The 22,290-nt window shown below is 39.3% G+C and overlaps 1 protein-coding gene across 2 annotated transcripts in view; it reads left to right on the top strand.

The window, feature by feature from the left end:
* The window catches only part of stxbp1a (syntaxin binding protein 1a), a 111,486-nt gene extending 90,804 nt beyond the window's left edge, over positions 1-20,682 (top strand). The window contains exons 11-20 of one of the 2 annotated variants that reach the window (XM_072565550.1): positions 1,372-1,432; positions 3,440-3,505; positions 3,984-4,064; positions 6,311-6,449; positions 7,526-7,635; positions 12,589-12,690; positions 17,284-17,369; positions 17,684-17,838; positions 18,434-18,559; positions 19,388-20,682. In XM_072565550.1, the coding sequence (XP_072421651.1) occupies positions 1,372-1,432; positions 3,440-3,505; positions 3,984-4,064; positions 6,311-6,449; positions 7,526-7,635; positions 12,589-12,690; positions 17,284-17,369; positions 17,684-17,838; positions 18,434-18,543 (910 nt within the window). In that variant the 3' untranslated portion in view covers positions 18,544-18,559; positions 19,388-20,682. The remainder of the gene's footprint in view (positions 1-1,371; positions 1,433-3,439; positions 3,506-3,983; positions 4,065-6,310; positions 6,450-7,525; positions 7,636-12,588; positions 12,691-17,283; positions 17,370-17,683; positions 17,839-18,433; positions 18,560-19,387) is intronic. The other variant, XM_072565551.1, reaches the window with a different exon arrangement.
* The last annotated feature ends 1,608 nt before the right edge of the window (positions 20,683-22,290 follow it).

A 22,290-nucleotide genomic window follows, 5' to 3' on the forward strand; every position in this document is an offset into this window, starting at 1 on the left:
CCACAATTCTTTGTTTTATTTTCCTTTCTGCAGAGTTCAATTTCAATTACTGCCTCATTTCAGACTCTGTTATTTAACGTCTGTTCCTGCTTTAACATTACAGCAGTTAGGCTTTGGCAAGTTAAGCATTTGAACAATTTTACCAGGATCCAATGTCTGCTGCCTGGAGCAATGTGTGGTCCCAGAATTAAAAGATAGAGTACATATAGAATCCTTATGAAGCTGCAAAATCCGTATACAAAATGAGAATTGATGGTTCTTTCATTTTTACTGGGTTCTTCTATTGATGGTGAAAATCTATAGTATGCAGACATTCCTCAAAGTAGTGTTTTCACTAACTGTCAGCATATCACATTTATCTTCATAAACATACATGCAGGAGGATTGTGTAAAAGGTGATATGGATTCTTTATTTGAAGTTAAGGCTAGTTTTCACTTGGAGTGAAGTATGGTACATCTGATGTCTACTACTCCAGCTCATAGACTGCCTACATGTCACGGTACATCTTGATACATCTTGACCCACAGAACTCTGCTAGGACATGGAGGTCCTGGGCCTCCTTCACCGCCGCTCCCTCACCACCAGATGCCTGGAGGAAGAACGCCTCATCTTCCGCCTCGGAACACTTCAACCCCAGGGCATCAATGTGGACTTCAACAGCTTCCTCATTTCCCCTTCCCCCACCTCATCCTAGTTTCAAACTTCCAGCTCAGTTACTGTCTCCTTGACTTGTCTGACCTGCCTATCTTCTTTTCCACCTATCCACTCCACCCTCTCCTCCTTGACCTATCACCTTCATCTCCTCCCCCACTCACCCATTGTACTCGATGCTACTCTCTCCCCACCCCCACCCTCCTCTAGCTTATCTCTCCATGCTTCAGGCTCACTGCCTTTATTCCTGATGAAGGGCTTTTGCTCGAAACGTTGATTTCGCTGCTCGTTGGATGCTGCCTGAACTGCTGTGCTCTTCCAGCACCACTAATCCAGTATTTGGTTTTCAGCATCTGCAGTCATTGTTTTTACCTAATGATCTGACAGTTGAGTTTATTTAGCTCACTTGTACAGATGTCATTATTACTTTGGATCCATGGTCTCTGCTTCATATGAAACTATAGGAAATGCCCAGAAATGTTTTCAGGATGGCAGCTGGAGATGCTGCAAGTGGGTAAAAGTTAGCTTCCAGGTTTGAACAATTGGACTTAAATTTGCCTCAGAATCCAGTTGATGGATAACAAATGTTCCAATAGTATTTGCGTATTCAAAGCCGAATAGTTTTCTGAACCAAGTAGACAATGGAAGGTAAAGGAAGACTCAATTTTCAATCAAATACATGAACCCCTCAGATTGTGTAAACATCCCTTTTTTTTCAGGGAGGTTACGCGGTCCTTAAAAGACTTCTCCTCGAGCAAGAGAATGGCGACTGGTGAGAAGGTTTGTAGACACTATTTTGCTACATTCAATTTGTTCAGTTTATAACATCCTCGGTTTTCTTCCTTTTCTAATCCTGAAAAGCCTTGTTGGGAAATAAAATCAACAGTTCTCTGGCACCTTATCAAAGCAGATATCATTCATTTGGAAAACTAACATTGTCTTCACATGACATCCACCCTAAACTTTCCAGTAATACCTAATGGATAGTGATCAGGAATGAACACCCTAGCTTATTCATTTCCTGCATTAGCTCAAAGGCACAAAGAACAATTATAACGTCCAAACCTTCTACCCTGACAGAGATCAGCTTGATAAGGTTTGAAAGTTAATACTGGCCTGTCTAGCTCAATGCTGTACAGTTCAAGTATCCATCAAGCTAGCAAGGAAATATCACTTCCATTTGATTGAAATGAATTAAAACAGATTGATTAGTGATACCTCATACAGCTTTTTCAGAAGATTTGGGAACTAAAGTCCAGTTAAAATGTAAATGTGTAGTGACTGAGCAGTGCCTACATATTTGATTCTCAGTTAGCTGTTCCAGGGGGACTGTTATAGAGGTAACCATGATAATTAATGAAATTGGGAACTTAAACCTAAAACAATATTTACAGATTTGGCAGAGCAGTCGGGGTAACAAAGGTTAAGGAGTGTGGACATTAAAATTTGGGAGAAATATGAACAACAAGTGATCAACAAGTGATTTCCCTGGATCATGCCAGTATGCTGGATTCACTTCAAAATTAAAATGCTGCACTGGGTTGTGACTATCACTGACATTTTATAAGGATAATGTAGATTACTTGAAGAAATGCATTTATCTGATCTACTTTGTGACTCTGAATTCAAGCAATTGTCTCTTAAACTGACTTAGACCTTTCCAACGTTTCTTTGAATTGAATTCTTCATATTTTCCTGTTTGAACCAGTTCTTTGGAAATGTCTGTTGAAATTTTAATTATTGTCATGGTACCTTTGAAATTTTTTTTCTATTGTATGTGAATCATTTTCTGTTCATAAACTAATAATGCAACACAATAGAAAATTCATGGAAGACAGAAGCAGAAATATTTTGGAAAATATCAACAGTTAGGAAGTCACTGATTCTTACAAACCAACCAGTCACTCTCACTCCTCAAATATTCACTGAGCTTTTCAGATTCTGATGTGACAGTGGCTCTGAAAAACATTACACCGTGTTAAAATTTTCTGATAATTTTTTCATTTCATGAGCTAGACATTTCTATGGAGTTTGCACTCACAACCTCTCTCATCTGCAGATAACATTACTTCCTATAAATTTTAAGGTGGTTTGAACAATAGGAAGGAAGAAGCATGACCACAATATGGGAAATAAAGCACTTTGAGAGGGTTTGGTGAGCAGTGCTTTTGTGGTTCTAATGGAAACAAACTTTGTGTGCTCCATTGCAGCAGTCTAATATACTGCTGGGTCTGCAGCTTTTACTTTGTTTCATTCAAGAACTCTGAAGAGAAACCAAATGCAAAGCAGGTAGTGTTGACATCAACTCAACAGGAGTCAGTGCAAAATATAACAAAGGGGATCAAGGCAAAGTGACAAAATATGCGGTCATTTCACATCGCAGCGGCGAGTGTGAGATAATCTAACTCCAGTTAGCACAATCACTTTCTTTACGAATAACAGACAAGTGTGTTTATAGACATCTTCAGCATTAAACAAATAAAAATTGTATTTTTGTATGTACATCTCACATCTGCTTCTGTGAAGTTGGACTTTGGAACTCGTTGACTGGGAAGTTTCAGTTTTGTTGAGAAAAATATTCCGATTAAGCAAGCTGTTTGTACAAGGCTGAAATAGTGCTTTGATGGTCTATGCACAGGGATGCATGGAGGTATTTTGTTCACTATGTGCTTTGTGTGAAATGAGTAGAATGGAATGTCTGTGCACTATGTCAACAGCTGAGTTGTGAAGCAGTGATATCTGTACCGTCCAGTGTAAGAATAGTAATTACATGTTATCCTCATTCAGACAACCATGAGGGATTTGTCTCAGATGCTGAAGAAGATGCCACAATATCAGAAGGAACTAAGCAAGGTATTATAATTCTGAAAAATTACTTCTATAGACAACAGGGTAAGTAGTTTGGATTTCCTCACCTTAGAGCTCACAGGCTAATGATAAAAGTATATGCATAGTACAAAGAAATATCTTTTTTTATTCACAGGCCAATATTTATTTTTTACCTCACATGAAGGCCAGACCAGATAAGAACAGCAGTTTCCTTCCCTAAAGGACATTAGTGAACCAGATTATTTCTCTGATAATTGATAATGATTTCATGGTCATCATTATTTAATTTCAGGATCATCATTCAATACAGTATTTATTGAATTCAAATTTCACCATCTACCATGGCAGGATTCAAACTCAGGTCCCCAGACCATTACCAAGTGTCTGGATTAACACTCCCCTGGTAATCCCGCTAGGTTGTCACCTCCCTAAATATAAACTGAAATTGTATTAGTGTGTTAGCTTTACATGTGATGCTTAATTTCCTTTATTTGTTTTGCAGTATTCCACCCACCTTCATCTTGCTGAGGATTGTATGAAACATTATCAAGGCACTGTGGATAAATTGTGCCGAGTTGAACAGGTGAGAGATTAAACACACTGGGGATTGTTAATTCATGTTGAGTAAGAGGTGATTCGGAGATTTCCAACAGCTTCATTAACACATGGGAAGATCTTCAACTGCCGATCTCCCAGTCCTTAGCAGAGAGTTGAATGTACCTTGGAGCCCTGCTAAAACCACTTGGCTCACTGATGACCATTTCTCATTGGCCCTGGCACCTTCTCCTCACCCCTGGATAACTGGCCTTATCTCCCAATCTGATGAAACCCGAAAATAGAATGTCCGCAGCTCACCACAAAAACAGAGCCCATTTGATCAACTCCAAAAGGTGGAAAACCCATGGGATCTGGCTGAATCCCGGATTTACGCTGCCCTCCATATTGCTGTCCATGATTTTGATGGAGAATAAAATGTGGAGGGTAGCAAGAATAACATTGAAGCTGATGCTACCAGTTTTGCACTAGCCAAGGTAATTAAACATTGCCCCCAGTGTTACTGGGATTTGAACCTTAAAGTGGCCTTGCCTTCCTGACTACCCATTTTGTGCCCATCTGCCAGCCCAAGCTGAATGTTTGCCCCCACTGCCAGCATTAACTATTTGGTAGGACTTGACACTCTCGTCATAAGCACAGAATCAAGGTCTACACCTTCTGGAATTTGCTTTCAAGGTAAACATTCCTACATAAGCATAGTGTGACATCCTTGTAGTTCACCATTGTCATGAGGACATACTTGGAAAAGTTGGGTGCTGTTTCCATAGGGAGAGAAAGAAACACACAGCAGATCCCCTGTGGGATATCTGGCAACCATCAGGCAGGACTAAGAGTTAATGTCTTTGCCCCACCTGTTGTTTAACACCTTATTGTGATAGACACTCCTGAAATACATTAACCACATAAATCTGTACATGGACAGAAATACTTTGGAGCAGATTTGTGAACATGTAGGATCCGTTTGATCAATTTCAGGAATAATGAAGATAGGCTTCTCTTCATGTTCTTAACAGGAAGAAATGAAGTTTTGCAATGTTAACATTCCTAATAATAATGAAATATTCAACAAGAATATTACTGTAACTCTTTATATAGGATGCATTAATGCTTTTAAGGTCACATCGACATTGCTAAGTTAAGTACAGCTGGTATTTTTAAGTTGGAAAATGTAAAATTCCAGCGTTCTTCATTATTAGGCTCAGTCACTCCCTTGAGTGTGCCCTAGTAACTCTAAGTACAGACAATCCCCAGGTTACAAATAGGTTCCTTTCCTGCATCTGTTTGCAAGTCAATTGATATGCAATGTGGACCACACGCAGGACAATATAATGTAACTGTTCGTAAGTACAGAAAAGTACAGGAAATATTTGCATGTTGGATCTTTAAAATTACACTCCTTAATGGGATCACATTTGTAAGTCAAACATTCATGAAATCGGGGACCCCTGGACATATCCTATTCTTTGCCCTCCAGCCCACCAATGTTCATATCCCCATCTCCTAAACAAACTGAGGTAGTTCATGACTTTGTGCATTATTGTGACGCATGTAATAGCAAATCAGTTTATTTGTTAATAAATAAAAGTTGGGAAAGAAGTAAAAAGGCTGCCAATTCACTATCATTTGCCTTACGTGATCTTGATGGCATCAGTATCTATCAATTTATCAATTTCAGTCTTGAACATACTCACTGAGTCAATGCTGCCCTCCGGGGTAGAATATGATAAAGAGTTATTGTTTTGTGAATCATTCTTCAGATGTGAATAGAGACAGTGTGAATGTCAGCAAACCACTTGAAGGCACTAAAACAGGCCCTTTTCCTGTTCCCATACGAACACCATATTACAGGACAACATGATGGTGATGGATAGTCTTTCTGACAAATGAGTTCGGGAGTGAAATGACCTGATGTAATTTCTCAAAAGTTTTTTTTAATTTTTAAAAAGTTTATTTGTGGCGAGAATTGAAATTTCAAAAATAACAGTGTGAAGTTTCTAATTCCATTCCTACAATTATTCTAGTATCGTCCCATCATACATTGAGCAGCCAAAGTGAAAAATGTATTGCAATACAGACCAGCAACATCCAATGTCACACTTTTAAGTCCAGCAGATCGATTACTCAACGTTTGACATTCAGTCAGATTTAACATCTGACAAGTGACCAGTGGTACTGCCATGTGGGAGAAACTTTAGTCAATTACAAATTCTGAGCAATTACAAGCAAAGTTTGCAAAATGAAGTATCCTAAAAATGTTGCAAATGTTTTTTTTAGGATCTGGCCATGGGGACTGATGCTGAGGGAGAGAAGATCAAGGATCCAATGAGAGCCATTGTTCCCATTCTGCTGGACAATAATGTCTCCACTTACGATAAAATTCGCATCATCCTTCTCTACATTTTCCTTAAAAATGGTGAGTAAGAAAGGTTAACATCAGAAATGCAGCCTGTGTGGCTGAAGCCTTAACATTTAAGGTTACTGCAAGCAGTGCTATCCTCATAGGATAAAGTACTACCCACACTGCAAATGACACACATGCATTTCACTTGTTTTCTATCAGGCTGCTTCGTGAGATGTCCTATAGTTCACTGAAAGATGTCAGTAATAATGCAAGAGAAAATTGTATGACTGGGTGAAAGATATATCAGAACTTGTTTGGTCCCTTTTCTGACAAAAGGAGTGGAGGAAATGGGTTGATAGATAAAATTATTTCAACTACTCCATGTACAACTTAGCATGGAGTAATTTTGACTTTGTGAAATAGTGTAAGATGAATGATATTGGATCAGCTGCCAATTATACCCCTCTCCTGATTTCATTTACACCAAAGCAATGGAAATTAAAATCAAGGGAGATTACATTTACATCCACTGTCAATATATCCTCTCAGAACTGAGAGAAGCAGCCTTATTATATTCACATTTTCTGATCGCAACCCATACTTGGTCTTTTTGGGTGATATGAGCCTATTTGCTGGTGTTAAAGCAAGTGGCAGAAAGACATGGAATTGGAATTGAAAGGGGGAGCTAACATAAGAAAAGATACTCCACCTCTAATATGCCCTGCTCTACTGTGGCTAGTTGCTGTGCAAACATGTACAGATCTGGGCACCAAGAACAATGTTCTTAAATTATTTTTACTAGTAGCTCCTTTTTCAAAAACCATTCTACACCACATCCTTTTGTCAGGTAATGGACCGGAGATTATTTTGGGAACTTCCTTTGATGCCAGAGTTGGAGGGAGTACGCCCTGGGAATGGTTGTGCTTTCTTTCATGGATGCACCTGGTTCCTGCTAAGAATATCTTTTTGGTGGCACAACTGAAATTGGGAATTGATGGCAAGAACCATACTTCCCCATATTAATAAGAATATATTGCACCTGGATCATGTGTGATTGCTGGGGAGTCATAGCAGCAACGCTGGACTTGCCTGATAAAAGAATAATGATTTGAAGTGAAACCATCTCTTTCTTTCTCGTTCTAAATTAGGAATCACTGAGGAGAATCTGAACAAACTGATTCAACATGCTCAGATCCCACCCGAGGACAGTGAGATCATTAACAACATGGCTCACTTGGGAATTCCCATCATTACAGACGTATGTTACTCTGTTTAATTAACTTTGCACTTATTGTGTGTAGAACAGACAGCTTGGAAACACTTCTTTATGCTGGTGTCTCAACTTTTGTGAGACATTTCACCTTCAAAATTACAATTCAATCATTCAGAAATAGATCTGTATCACAATTCTTTTACAAAAAGCTTAATATTAAAAATTGTTTATGATGATCCAATATTAAGACTCCATCAGAATGTAGTGCTATGATACAAGATGTAGCATCGTGAAGGTTTCCTATGTGAGAAAAGCAATTGAGCTTTCTTAAATAATATAAGCTCCATTGTCATTAAAACATTGCACGCAATCATACAATGCAGCACATAGGTGTTTTGAGCACAAACCTAGCAATATGGTCCTAATGAGTAGCTAGATAGAAAAAAAATGAAGGGAGATGTTACTAATCATTGTTGTCAGATTTGTCTGAAGTTACCTGATTTTGGGTTATGACATTGTGTGATCTGTTATAGTTCTGTGGTCGAATGAACTCTCACAGCTACCCTTGCATCTGTTAGGTCTCCCCTCAATCTGGATTCTCAGATCGCAGCTGTGTTGTTGGATTCTTTTTGACCTCTGTGTCTTTGTATAGCGTGGCTTGGCAGGTGCCTCAGTCACCATTTCATCCAAATGGCTATCTTGTCACTTTCCACTTGGAAACTTGTTTTCTTGAATTTTATTTTTTTTTTCATTTAGCCAAAAGGCAGTTTATGGGTGCTGTTGGCCTGCCTATTCCAGACTATTATTAACTTGATCTTAACCTTCTGAAACTCCTTAGACAGTCAAACAAAGCTAGAGTCACAATCTCCATCATGTTCCTGTATTACGCCGAAAGTACATCTTGATCCAACTGCCCAGTTTTTGTAGTTAAACTCTCTCAGCTGTTTCTAAGCAAATGCCAATGCCATTGTAGCTTCTGTTTTCACTTAAGGACTATTTCATATGTGTTTAAATTTAATCTAAATTCAATCTAAAGCTAAATAAACCTTTTGTCCTGTGGATCTCACTTCTTACACCACCTGTTAGAATTTGGAGGTTGGGAACCATATAAATCGATGGCTGAGGAGATGGTGCGGCGGGCAAGGATTCAGATTTTTGGATCATCTGGGGCAGAAAATGTCTGTTCAAAAGGGACAGATTTCCCCTGAACTGGAGCGGGACCAATATCCTGGCAAGGAGATTAGCTAGTTCAAGGAGCATTTAAACTAGTAGAGAGGGGGTGTAGGGGATCCTCAGTTGTACTGAGAATAGAAAGCCAGCTGAGGATGGTCTGAATTTTTAAAAATCAATTTAAATGGAAAAGGCAGACAAGGGCAAGTCCGAAAATGAGGTAACTCTGAAGAATTAAATTGAATTTATTTCAATGCAAGAGGTCCCACAGGTAAGGCAGGTGAACTCAGGGCATGTATGGGAGCATGAGACTGGGATATCATCACTATTACAGAAACATGGTTCAGGGATGGATAGGACTGCCAGCTTAATGTTCCAAGGTATAGATGCTATAGGAAAGATAGAAAGGGAGGCAAGAGAGTAGGGGGATTAGTGTTTTTGAAAAAGGAAAACATTACTGCTGTACTTAGAGAGGATATTCTGAGGGATTGCCAGTAAAGCTATATGGCTGGAACTCAGAAATAAGAAGGGGATGCTCACCTTGATGGGATTGTACTATAGGCCCCCCCCCCAGTAGGAAATTGAGGAGCAATTATGTAGAGAGAGCTTAGATATATGTAAAAATAATAGGATTGCAATAGTAGGGGATTTCACCTTTCCAAACTTGGATCGGGACTGCCCGAGTGTTAAGGGCTTGGATAGTAAGGCAGGGCAAATGACTGAAGTGTTAATGGGGGAGTGAGTAAAGGGATGACTCACAAGTGGGAATCTTTCAAAAATAAGATAACGAGAGTTCAGAGGCAATATGTTTGTAATTGGAGTGAGGGATAAGGCTGGTGGGAGTAGGGAACAATGGATGAATAAGAATATTGAGGCTCTGGTCAAGAATGAAAAGGAGAAATACATCAGGTATAGACAACTGGGATCAAGTGAATCTCTTGAAGAGTATAAGGGTGTCGGGGCATTCTTAGGACGGAGGTCAGAAGGACATAAAGGGAATATTCGATAGTCTCAGCAAATAAGGTTAAGGATAATCCAAAGAGATTTTACAAATACATTAAGAGCAAAAGAGCAACCAGGGAGAGAACAGGGACATTAAAGATCAACAAGGTCGTATAAGTGTGGAACCACAGTAAATGGAAGAGATATTAAATAAAAATTTTGTGTTAGGTTTTACTGTGGAAAAAGAAATGGACACTAGGAACTCTGGGACATAAGTATTGATATCTTGAAAACAGTCCACATCACAGAAGAAGAAGACCTTAAAAAAAGTAAAAACGGATAAATCTCTCGGATCTGATCAAGTGTATCCCAGGATGTTGTGGGAGGTTAGGGAAGATATTACAGAGGAAAAACCATCAGGGATATTTGTATCATCTACAGCCATGGGTGATATACCAGAGGACTGGAAGTTGGCTAATGTTGTGCCTTTATTGAAGAAAGGCTGAAAGAGAAGCCTGGGAACCATGACCAGTGAGTCTGATATAGGTGGTGGGTAAGTTGTTGGATGGGTTTTTGAGAGATAGGATTTACATGCATGGAGAGGCAGGGACTGTTTAGGGATAGTCAGAATGGCTTTCAACATGTGAAATAATGTCTCACAAAGTTGAGATTTTTCGAGGGCGTAACCAAAATGATTGCGGGCAGAACGATCGACATCTACGTGGACTTTAGTAAAGCCTTTGACATGGTCCCACATGGTAGACAGGTTAGTAAAGTTAGATCACATGGGATTTAGGAAGAGCTTGCCAATTGGATACAAAATTGGCTTGATGGTAGGAGACAGAGGGAGAGTTGGTTTTTCAGACTGAAGGTCTGTGACCAGTAGTGTTCTTCAGGGATAGGAGCTGGATCCACTTTTGTTTGTCATTTATATCAATGATTTGGATGACAATTGAGGAGGTATGATTAGTAAGTTTGCGGATGACACTAAATTTGGTAGTATCATGGACAGTCAAGAAGGTTACCTAAGATTACGAAGGGATTTTGATTAATTGGGCCAATGGGCTGAGGACTGACAGATGGAGTTTAATCTGGATGAATGTGAGGTACCTGTACTGCATTTTGTTAAAGCAAACAAAGGTAAACATACAGTTTCTGATAGATCCTGGGGAATGTTGTCAAACAGAGAGTTAGGGGTTCAGGTCCATAGTTCTTTGAAAGTTGTGTCTCAGGTAAACAGGTGGCTAAGAAGGTACTTTGCACACTTGCCTTCATTGCTCACACCATTGAGTATGGAGGTGAGATGTCATGTTGAGGTTGCACAGGATGTGGGTGAGACCACTTTTGGAGTATTGTGTACAGTTTTGGTCATCCTGCTATAGGAAGAATATTATTAAATTGGAGAGGGTGAAGAACATTTTCAATGGAGCATAGGAGGTTGAGGGGGTGACCCTATAGAGATTACAAAATCATGAGAGGCATACACAAGGTGAATAGCAAAGGTCTTTTCCCTACAGTGGGGGGAGTTCAAAACTACAGTGCATCATTTTACAGGGAGAGGAGAAAGATTTAAACAGTACCCGAGGAGCAATGTTTTCACACAGAGGGTGGTTTGTATGTGGAATGAACAGCCAGAGGAAGTGTCAGATGCAGGTACAGTTGTAACATTTAAAAGACATTTGGACACGTACATGAATAGGAAAGGTTTAGAGGGATATGGGCCAAACACAGGCAAATGTGACTAGTTTACTTTGGGAAACTTGGTTAACAAGGACAAGTTGGATCGAAGGGTCTGTTTTGATGCTGTATGAGTCTACTCAATGTAGACAGTTTCCCATTTGTAAAACATTTTCAGATACTGGTATAAGTTTGATAAGAAACAACAATTTAGATATGATACAATAGTTAATTAGACAAAAACAGAATTTGATCCTGAATAGATTGAAGTGGTGGAGATATCTTCAGCTGAAGGGCTCGTTGGCTTTTCTTGCCCTTTCCCAGTTCATCTTCCATTTGAAAAGGAGTCAAACTGGACTGGAAATGTCAACTTTGTTTCAATCCTACCTTCTGAATTTTTTCAGCATTTAACTGATTTTATTCCATCTGAAAGAGGCAGCTGTCCAGCAAGCCTGTCACCTGATGAGGACTTGTTGAGAAACCCAATGTCTGTCATCCATTTGAATCCTTCCATCCAATGAACAACTACTCACAAAGTTACAAAAGCCATTCCCCCTTACCCCCTCCCAGCTTGAGGTCAGCTTACATTTTGTAAGTGCAGTCCTTCCTGTTTTTCCTTGAGGGTATCAAGTGCCAGCAGCTTGGTAATTTTCAAAGTGCTTAATTCCCTTTTGTGTTTGTTTGTTACAGATTGTTTATCTTTGGACGTATAGAGAAAGGCTTAAAGCTGTTTCAGCTAAATTTATTAACAGTAAAAGGAAAGTAGGAAAATGAATATCTCAATTTCAAACAGAAGTAGGAGGATATGTTGACAGAGTTAGAACAGTTAGAGTGAGAGGGGCTTCATTTCGCACAAGTCATGCTAAATAACATGTTCCTGTGGTCTAAAATTCAATGTAAACTAGGAAAAGGTTCATAAGCTAATGCTATTTTGTCTACAGATGGTTTTGAAAGCTAATCTATCAGACCCAACACCTAGAGATCTACTTGAGCATTTGGACATTAGTATTAAAATCAAGTCTTCAGCTTTACTCAAATTATTGCGTTGAAGTCTAGTGGCCTAGTTGAGAGGTTGATAAGCTTCTCAGACTGAGATATATACAGAAACATTCAAATCATCAGCACTAAAGCATTTACAAAATTGTCAAAAAGGTGTACACTTTGCTAATGTTAGTAAAAGAGGATTCACATTCTGTTCTTGGTGCTCAGTCAACCCTACGTCGCAGGAACAAGCCAGAGCGTAAAGAGCGTATCAGTGAACAGACCTATCAACTGTCTCGATGGACACCACTCATCAAGGACATCATGGAGGTTGGTGGCCTTTGGTTGACTCAATAATTGAATGTGGTAAAGTTTCTGGTACTTTAATTGCTTTTTAAAATGTAATGTTTCATCTTGCTTTACTAATGTGGCGTAGAGATGAATGGACATATTCCTTTGCTAAGATTGATGTAGGACTTCTAAAATGCTTGTCAGTAGCAACTTTCTCAAAATGATGTCAGTCAATATAACATAATGATAGTTTGTCTGTATCAAATATGGCTGCTGTGACATTATTTGTGCTGAATCTTTCTGCATTGGACATATTTTTGCATTGAATTCAACGTCACACTCCTTCATCGTTGATTTGTTTTCTTTGTGATTAAAATCGATAAAACCTGTTTGTTAATGAATTAAACTAATACTTCTCTCTCAAACTGTTGAAATAATAAAGATTTAACTAACTTCACTGATAGGGTTCTGAAACTTCAAATTCCAATACACAATTTTTATTCCCAATTTTGTCCCCCCGTTGATTGACTCTAAGCTTGTTTCTGAAGAATTTTCTTGACTTATTTGTTAACTTTATTGGTCAAGTGAACAGTTTTAAAATTGCTAAATCAACATTTGGAGATGCCGGTGTTGGACTGGGGTGTACAAAGTTAAAAATCACACAACACCAGGTTATAGTCCAAAAGGTTTAATTGGAAGCACACTAGCTTTCAGAGAGTTGCTCCTTCATCAGGTGATAGTGGAGGGCTCAATCCTAACACACAGAATTAATAGCAAAAATTTACAGTGTTATGTAACTGAAATTATACATTGTCTGTTGATTGTCTGTTAAGCCTTTCATCTGTTAGAATACAGTGATAGTTTCACTTCTTTCATGTGTAAATCACAAAACCTTTTTTTAAAAAGTTGCGTTCTCAGATTAGTTGTTAACAATGGTGATAGCCAGACAATATGTTGAAGGTGTTAGCCGCCTGTGTTCTCTGACAATGCCATGATGCTTAGATTGATTCTAATCTAAAAAGTCAGATAAGTAAGTTCGGTACGCATAGGGAGGGCCTTAACCGCGACCTTGGGTTCATGTCACATTACAGGTGATCACCATTGTACTACACACACACACACAGATACTCTTATATACACACACTCTCTCTCTCACACACACAGGCACTCCTATACACACATACACATGGACACACATAAACACAGACGCGCACACAGACACAGACACCCACACACACCCTTCCAGACACACACCTTCCCACACTCACACATGCACCCCCTCACAGACTTAAGACACTCTGCACTCACTACACACACACATACACTTTCTCAGACTCACATCCCCCAACCCAGACAGACAGACAGACAGACACACACACACACACACAGACCCACATGCACACATATATTTTGTGGGGTGAATTTGTACTTGCAGGGTTACATTGTACTTTGCTCAAAAACTGCATGAATTCATGTAAAACTCTGTTATCTCACTTTTTAGATTAGAATCAATCTAAACATCATGGCATAGACAGAGAACACAGTGGGCCAACACCTTCAACATATGGTAAAAACAATGACTGCAGACGCTGGAAACCAGATTCTGGATTAGTGGTGCTGGAAGAGCAGTTCAGGCAGCATCTAAGGAGCAGCGAAATCAACGTTTCGGGTAAAAGCCCTTCATCAGGAAAAAAGGCAGAGAGCCTGAAGGGTGGAGAGATAAGCTAGAGGGGGGTGGGGAGTGGGGAGAAAGTAGCATAGAGTACAATGGGTGAGTGGGGGAGGGGATGAAGGTGATAGGTCAGGGAGGGGAGGGTGGAGTGGATAGGTGGAAAAGGAGATAGGCAGGTAGGACAAGTCCGGACAAGTCATGGGGACAGTGCTGAGCTGGAAGTTTGGAACTAGGGTGAGGTGGGGGAAGGGGAAATGAGGAAACTGTTGAAGTCCACATTGATGCCCTGGGGTTGAAGTGTTCCGAGGCGGAAGATGAGGCGTTCTTCCTCCAGGCGTCTGGTGGTGAGGGAGCGGCGGTGAGAGAGGCCCAGGACCTCCATGTTCTCGGCAGAGTGAGAGGGGGAGTTGAAATGTTCGGCTACGGGGCGTTGTGGTTGATTGGTGCGGGTGTCCCGGAGACGTTCCCTAAAGTGCTCTGCTAGGAGGCGCCCAGTCTCCCCAATGTAGAGGAGACTGCATCGGGAGCAACGGATACAATAAATGATATTAGTGGATGTGCAGGTAACACTTTGATGGATGTGGAAGGCTCCTTTAGGGCCTTGGATAGAGGTGAGGGAGGAGGTGTGGGCACAGGTTTTACAGTACCTGCGGTGGCAGGGGAAGGTGGCAGGATGGGAGGGTGGGTTTTAGGGGGGGCGTGGACCTGATCAGGTAGTCACGGAGGGAATGGTCTTTGTGGAAGGCGGAAAGGGGTGGAGAGGGAAATATATCCCTGGTGGTGGGGTCTTTTTGGAGGTGGCGGAAATGTCGGCGGATGATTTGGTTTTTGCGAAGGTTGGTAGGGTGGAAGGTGAGCACCAGCAGCGTCTGTCCTTGTTACGATTGGAGGGGTGGGGTCTGAGGGCGGAGGTGTGGGAAGTGTACGAGATGCGTTGGAGGGCATCTTTAACCACATGGGAAGGGAAATTGCGGTCTCTAAAGAAAGAGGCCATCTGGTGTGTTCTCTCTGCCTTTATTCCTGATGAAGGGCTTTTGATGCACCTTCAACATATTGTCTAGCTATCACTATTGTTAACAGCTAACCTGAAAATGCAACATTTTAAAAAAAGCTTTTGTGATTTACACATGAAAAAAGTGAAACTATCATGGTATTCTAACAGATGAAAGACTTAAGAGACAATCAATGTTTCAATGTATAATTTCAGTTACATCACACTGTAAATTTTTGCTATAAATTCTGTGTTAGGATTGAGCCCTCCACTACCACCTGATGAAGGATCGACGCTCCGAAAGCTAGAGTGCTTCCAATTAAACCTGTAGGACTATAACCTGGTGTTGTGTGATTTTTAACAAAATCAACATTAGAAACCTTTAATTAGTTTTTCAGGTCGGAAAAAGTTTTTCCTTTTCTCAAAAGCATTGAATTTGGGTGACTGGTCATTGACGTCTTTTCATGGACGCTTGAACTGGATTTATCCTCTTGCTTGCTAATGTGCTGTTTTTGCAAGAACTGCTTTGAAAGCTTGTTTTCCTTATTACTGGTTTGGTGGCTCCTCTGCAGGATATTTTTGTTGAGAGATTATTTCTATCGCTTTACTGCTCCAGCGTTGAGCAGATCCAGAATATCACCGTAAGCTTGCTTTAAGGTTCTAAAGCCCTTAGACAACAATAGTAATTCAGAATGTTTGAGAATTTAATGGAATTGTTTTGAATATCCCTAGAAAATTACTTAACCAAATTTGCCTCGGTAATTTATGTCCAATTCCACTAAAGTACAGCTTTAGAAGAATCAGGCAACAACAGTTGTACAATTGGACTGCAAGCTGCTGCAACTGCGGACTGTGTAGCCAACGTGGTACTTAACTCTCAGGGTAAAGCAATAGGTGAGATTATCCCCATTATATTCATAGCCATCCAGACTCTGCACACTCACTAAAGCCTTGACCAATTAAGTTAGTAGCACAGGTATTTAACTTAGTGCTGTCTTTATAAGGCTTTTCTCCTGTTCCCACAGATTTTGTCTCTATTTGGTCCTTCCTTTTATTAGGATTATAGTAGGATCAGAGGTTCAAATCTTAAATCCAATGCTTCATAGGCCAGCAAGGTGGCTCAGTGGTTATCACTGCTGCCTCACAGTGCCAAGGACCTGGATTCAATTCCACCTTTGTGTGACTGTCTGTGTGGAGTTTGCACATTCTCCCTGTATCTGAATGAGTTTCCTCTGGGTGCTCCAGTTTCCTTCCACACTCCAAAGCTGTGCAGGTTAAGTGGATTGGCTGTGTTAAATTTCCCATAGTGTACAGGGATGTGCAGGTTAGGTGAATTAGCTACAAGAAATGCAGGGTTACAGAGCTAGGTATGAGGTGTGGGTTAGTGTGGACTCTTTGGGCTGAATGGCCTGTTTCTATACTGTAGGGGTTCTATATGAATATCAGGGTAGTTTTGAGTGGCGATTTGTCACTCTTTATGCCACTCAGTTGCAAAGGTGTCCAAACTTGGTGGCCATTTCCTCCCCATTCCTGATTATGTTGAGAGCAATTAGTTCAGCACCAAATTGGAGCTACATCTGAGATGTTCTGCACTGTCTGATCTTGTACTGAACCCTGCCTTTACAAATAAAGCAATGATGGGGGTTGAGGGGGGTGATATCACAGAATGATTTAAATAGTAAGCAATACTGATCTTTTTATAAAGATTTTTGATTCCGTTTATGAGCTAGAAGATATTACACAGGTTAACAGCAATTTATTATCGGGGTTCACCTGTGAAAAATGTACATACACATAATATATGAAAAGAAGACAAACTGCAATTGTGTAATTAGGTGAGATTTTAAATAACATAGCTCAATGATGTACAGTATTGTTTCTTCAGAGTAATTACATACCAAAGTAGAAAGAGAATGTGTGACATGTAATGTGCAATGATTAATATTCATTCTGAATGTTTCCTCTCCAGGATGCCATTGATGATAAATTGGACACTAAACATTACCCATACATTTCTGCTCGTTCTACTGCCTCTTTCAGTGCCACTGCAGTCAGGTATTGTCTCTGTACTATATTTGAATTGGGTACTCATATTGCTATTTGCCAATAAGATATCTTTTAATATTCACTGCACTCAAATAATGACTCAAACAATCTGCAAAGACTAATATGGCATATTGAGCTGAACATGTGGCTAAATTAAAACACTGAACCCAAGAATTCTGGAACTATAGGTCAATGTTTAAGAATATGGTGTTGGAATAGGTTTGTAATATTAATATGATGGAGGTGAACATGTTTGAGCATGTGGCTGACGATTGTAATGAATATTACACTTGATCACATTACTGTGACTGCTTTTTATATAGTGCCCGATATGGCCACTGGCATAAAAATAAAACACCGGGAGAGTACAGAACAGGGCCACGTCTTATCATCTTCATCATTGGAGGGACCTCATGCTCTGAGATGCGCTGTGCTTATGAGGTCACACAGGCCAATGGAAAGTGGGAGGTGCTAATAGGTAAGCATAGCAAAACATCAGCCGTCACTTGATTTAACTGTGGTAAGTCATTTTCTTACCAAGTATTGTTTCATGTAATTAATTAATTAATTATTAAAACCTCTCATTTGCTAATATACACTGAACTTTTAGCTGTAAAACTAAAATAGATGCTAAATATTATCTGTCTAACTAGTAGTGTTTAGTTTCGCTTTTCTTTTGAATATCATTTCACATGCTTATTATTGTTGCTATGTCTATACTTTAATAGACCGGTTGTCCATTAACCACAAATGTTTTCTGCTCTCTCTAGCAATGGTTGTTCTGTGGCTATGTGCAAGCTTGTTTGAGTCCTTCCTTTGCTTCTGGGTCATCTGTCTGGAAGCCCTGGCTTAACACAGTTGTGGCCCACTCCAGGGCTTCAAGGCAGAGTTCATTTGAATTCCTCACGGTGACTTCAGCGTGGGGAGGAAACCCAGTGAGAACAGAAAGACACAAACCTTGTGGAAATTTGCATGTGTACTTATCCCACACTTGTCTTCTCTTCCCAGGAAAGTTAACTTGGGTATAAATGGGCATGTTGTAAGGGTGTTAGCTGGCCTCTGTTCTCTCACAGGTTCTACCCACATTATCACTCCTACAAAATTTCTCATGGATCTGAGACACCCGGGCTTCAGGGAGTCTTCTAGGGTTACATTTGAGGATCAGGCTCCCAAAGAGGAGTGAAAAAGGCAAATAAAAAGTAAAACATCAAAAAAGAAACTCTTCTCTTTTGAAGGGTTTTCTTTGTTCACTCTACCAAACCTTTTCTTTCACATTTTTCTATTTTTTTGTTAAATTGTGTAATGAACTGTCTGTACAACTTGTAACTTTTAAAGCAGAAGGGCTTAAACAAGAACAAGATATAAATTGTTATTTGATAATATAGCTTCTTTACAGTTACAACTTTTCTATTTAACCCTTTGAATGCTTTTAAGATGGTTCAGGCATTTTTCTTGCATACAAAATACAACTCCTGACATCATGCAGGGACAAAATTTTGATAGGACTATTATTGATTTAAAAAATCAAACTCACAAAATAAATTTTAAAATGCATATTTCTGCAGAGAAATGCTACTGCAAAGGGTTAATGCAAGTTGCTTGTTTAAAAATATCTTTCTTTTCCATAAAAATAATCTTATGAAACATTTTCTTCCTGTTAAAAATGTAGCCCTTAGATTTTAACAGCTTCAAAGTTTTTTTTGGAAAAAATAAATTTGCAATTTCTAGTGATTTTATGCAATGCTATTAAATCTGCAGTATCCCTTTGCCTCATATTAATGCTATTATCAGAAGTACTTCTGTATCACTATTTTATCGAGACAAGACACTATTTAGATGATATAAAAGTATTCAAAGCTTTCACAAGCACCAAGTCAGTTTCCATAAGTAAAATGGATTGTTGAATTTGAAACTCCAGGAGAAGAGGTACTGCATTTTTAAGAAATTAAAAAGTTACCTTAATATGGTTTATAAATATAAGTTGCATTTTCCACCAATCTAAACTACATTATGTCTCAAAACTGCAGGATCCACACACATTCTCACTCCCCAGAAGTTACTTAACTCGTTAAAGAAAATGAATAAGCCAGATGAAGAAGCTAGCAGTTAAGACTGAAGCTATACATCAAGACGTTCACAAATTCTTATTCACAAATGTTTCCTTCCCAGTGAGGAGAATATTATTATCTGTGAAGTTTTGGTGTTGCAACCTTTGTAATTCAACATGTATGCATTGAGCTAAAAATAAAGCTAGTGAACTTAGCTAAACCTGTTTAACAATGGATGCAACGTTTTGAAACAATTAAAAAAGCTACATAATACTGTAATTACCAAATCTTATAAGGATGCTCTGAGTACTGCTAGGACATGTGTAAATGGTAGAGTTATGTTTGTTTATTTAGTGTACATTTTTATTAGTGGAGGAACAAGTTGCATGAGGTTGATTTTTAATTAATAAACCGTTCAAACTGAGTTAGAATTGGTGAGACTATGAATGAGAAATATTTTGCTTAATAGTCTTTAACCACACAGCATGAGATTGATTGTTTAATATTCAGTGCAATGCTACCTTTTGGAGACTTCTCCCTCCCAGGGGTACAACAGAGTTCATCCCAATTTGCTTTGGACCAAGGCTTACCGAAATTATGTTTGACAAAGTGGTGTGAGATCATTGAGAAGCCTTTCTGTTGAAGATGGAATTTGAATCAAAATTTTTGAACACATTCCTCCACTAATTTTCAAACTGAAGTATTCCTCATCTTTAATGTGTAGTGTCAAAGTCATGCTTGCAAAAAGGGCCAATGGTATTTCAGTATTGTATTTAGTAAAATGCCGTTTCATTGGTTAGTATCAACAGAGAACATTATGCACTGAAATGTGTAGTGTGTATGCCATTTTGTTACTGTATAGTCCACTGGTGAAAATGTGAAGTAGCCTCCTTTAATTTATGAGCGTCTATTATGCCCTGTATCTGTGTTGTTGTGTTAAGCTTGTTTGTGGTTATTGAGGAATTTTTTTTCTTCTGGGCATTGCTACATCTTCCATTTGTTGAAAGGCATATAATCTACCAGTCTCTGCTTGCTCAGTTACCAGAGCAAAGGCTGTGTGATGCACTGACTGCTTTGTGATGCAAAAAGCTTATTTTGCTGTTGTATACGATCACTATGTCAAGTCATATTTATATTGAAGTTATTTATCTGAGAATTTAGTCTGTCTTGATCCCATGTCTCTTTAAAATAAATCGGATTCTGCATTCAAAGTGTTCAAGCACAAACTGTACTTTATGGTACTGAAACGGACAAATAAATTGAATCTGATGAGATTGCTTGTAGAATCGGTCAATATAATGTTTCTCTTGTTTTCTCAAATAGCACAGTGTCAATGAGCAGCTCCTACAATATCAATCACTCTGGAGTAACTTGTCAGTACATTATGCAAATCTTCAAAAGACCCTGTTCTGGGCAGGAAGGTCCAAGTTAGTGAGGGATAATTTATATTTTTGGCAGCTATTATCTCATTTTCAGGCCCATTTTTCATTCTTACCAACACATTTATAGGTGATATGGTCATGTAATCGAAATATCTTCTTCATTTCAGTTGACATAATAAACCCACACAGAACCAGAATTTTAAAAATCCATTAATAGTCTCAATTATCTATACTCTGTTACATTATAAAGTCATAATACATGAAGAAAGCATTAAATTCCTAGACCCTATGATATTTAAATTGGTAGAAGACAATTGACATAAGTTAGCAACACTTCTATGGAGTTAAAATCCATCATCCTAAACACACTGCCACAAACTGGTGAGATCAGAACCAATGAACCTCCTACTGCGTGCACACAATGCTGGATTCTTTGTAGACAGTTACTACCCTATTTACTGCATCTCAGACCCCAAAGGCAGGTTTAAATGAAACAATTCACTGTGCTTTTGCAACACCATCTTTTCTCCTCCAATCGTATGCATGCTAGAGATAAGCGCATTCATTTTCAAAGAATTCATTACCTCAGTGACTTCAAGTTTTCCTGACTCCCAGGTAGTTGAGTATTCCAGGATAGAAGGCTCACTTTCTGCCTTTCCTCTTCAGCCTCATTCTTCTCTTCCTGTTGCAGTTGAAGCCTGAGCCTCCTTTATCTCCTCTGTATGCAGCCACTTCCTTCTACCCTCTCCAGCAGCCCCCAAGCCTGGGTCCTGTGCTCAGCCATCCCTGCTGCCTGGGTCCACACTGACAGCAGACCCTGTCACTTACGCACAGCATCCACTTACATTCTCCAAACAGAAACCCTCCTCGAGCCCCTCCACTACCTTATCAGATAAACGCAACCAAATTAGTTAACAAATCCAGACTAATTGCTCTGTAATTGTCCAAATGACTATTCATTTTGCTCCCAATTTATGGTCAAACTAAGAGGAAAAGAAAAGGCTAATCCAATTGGTTAGGGTTATTGTGGTGCAGGTACTTCAAGAGGTCCATGTTAAAGTCCCTATCTGCTTCAGAGACATGCCACAACACAGCTGAACATGTTAATTTAATGTATCTACATTTGAGTAACAAAAGTATCCCTTCAAATAGCCTCTTGTAGGGTTAACAGGGATAGGGTAGAAGGGTGAGTTTGGGTGGGGTGCTCTTCAGAGGGTCGGTGCAAGATGGCCTGCTTCCACACTGTCGGGATTCGGTGATTCTATGGTGAAGTGGCAGTGTCCCTACTTCTGAGGCATGAGGTCTAGGTTCAAATCCCACCTGTGTGAATATCTCTGAACAAGTTGATGAGAATCTGATGGATCTGACTTTTTTTTGGGTGAAACACAAATATCCCACAGTTGGAATGTTAAATGTCACGATGGGTTTAACATTAAAAAAACCACAATATTGTCTTCGTTATTCAAACACCAATTATCTAAATTTCACATTATCCTAACA

This window comes from Chiloscyllium punctatum, chromosome 49 (genome assembly GCF_047496795.1).
Source record: "Chiloscyllium punctatum isolate Juve2018m chromosome 49, sChiPun1.3, whole genome shotgun sequence".
Classification (NCBI taxonomy): domain Eukaryota; kingdom Metazoa; phylum Chordata; class Chondrichthyes; order Orectolobiformes; family Hemiscylliidae; genus Chiloscyllium; species Chiloscyllium punctatum.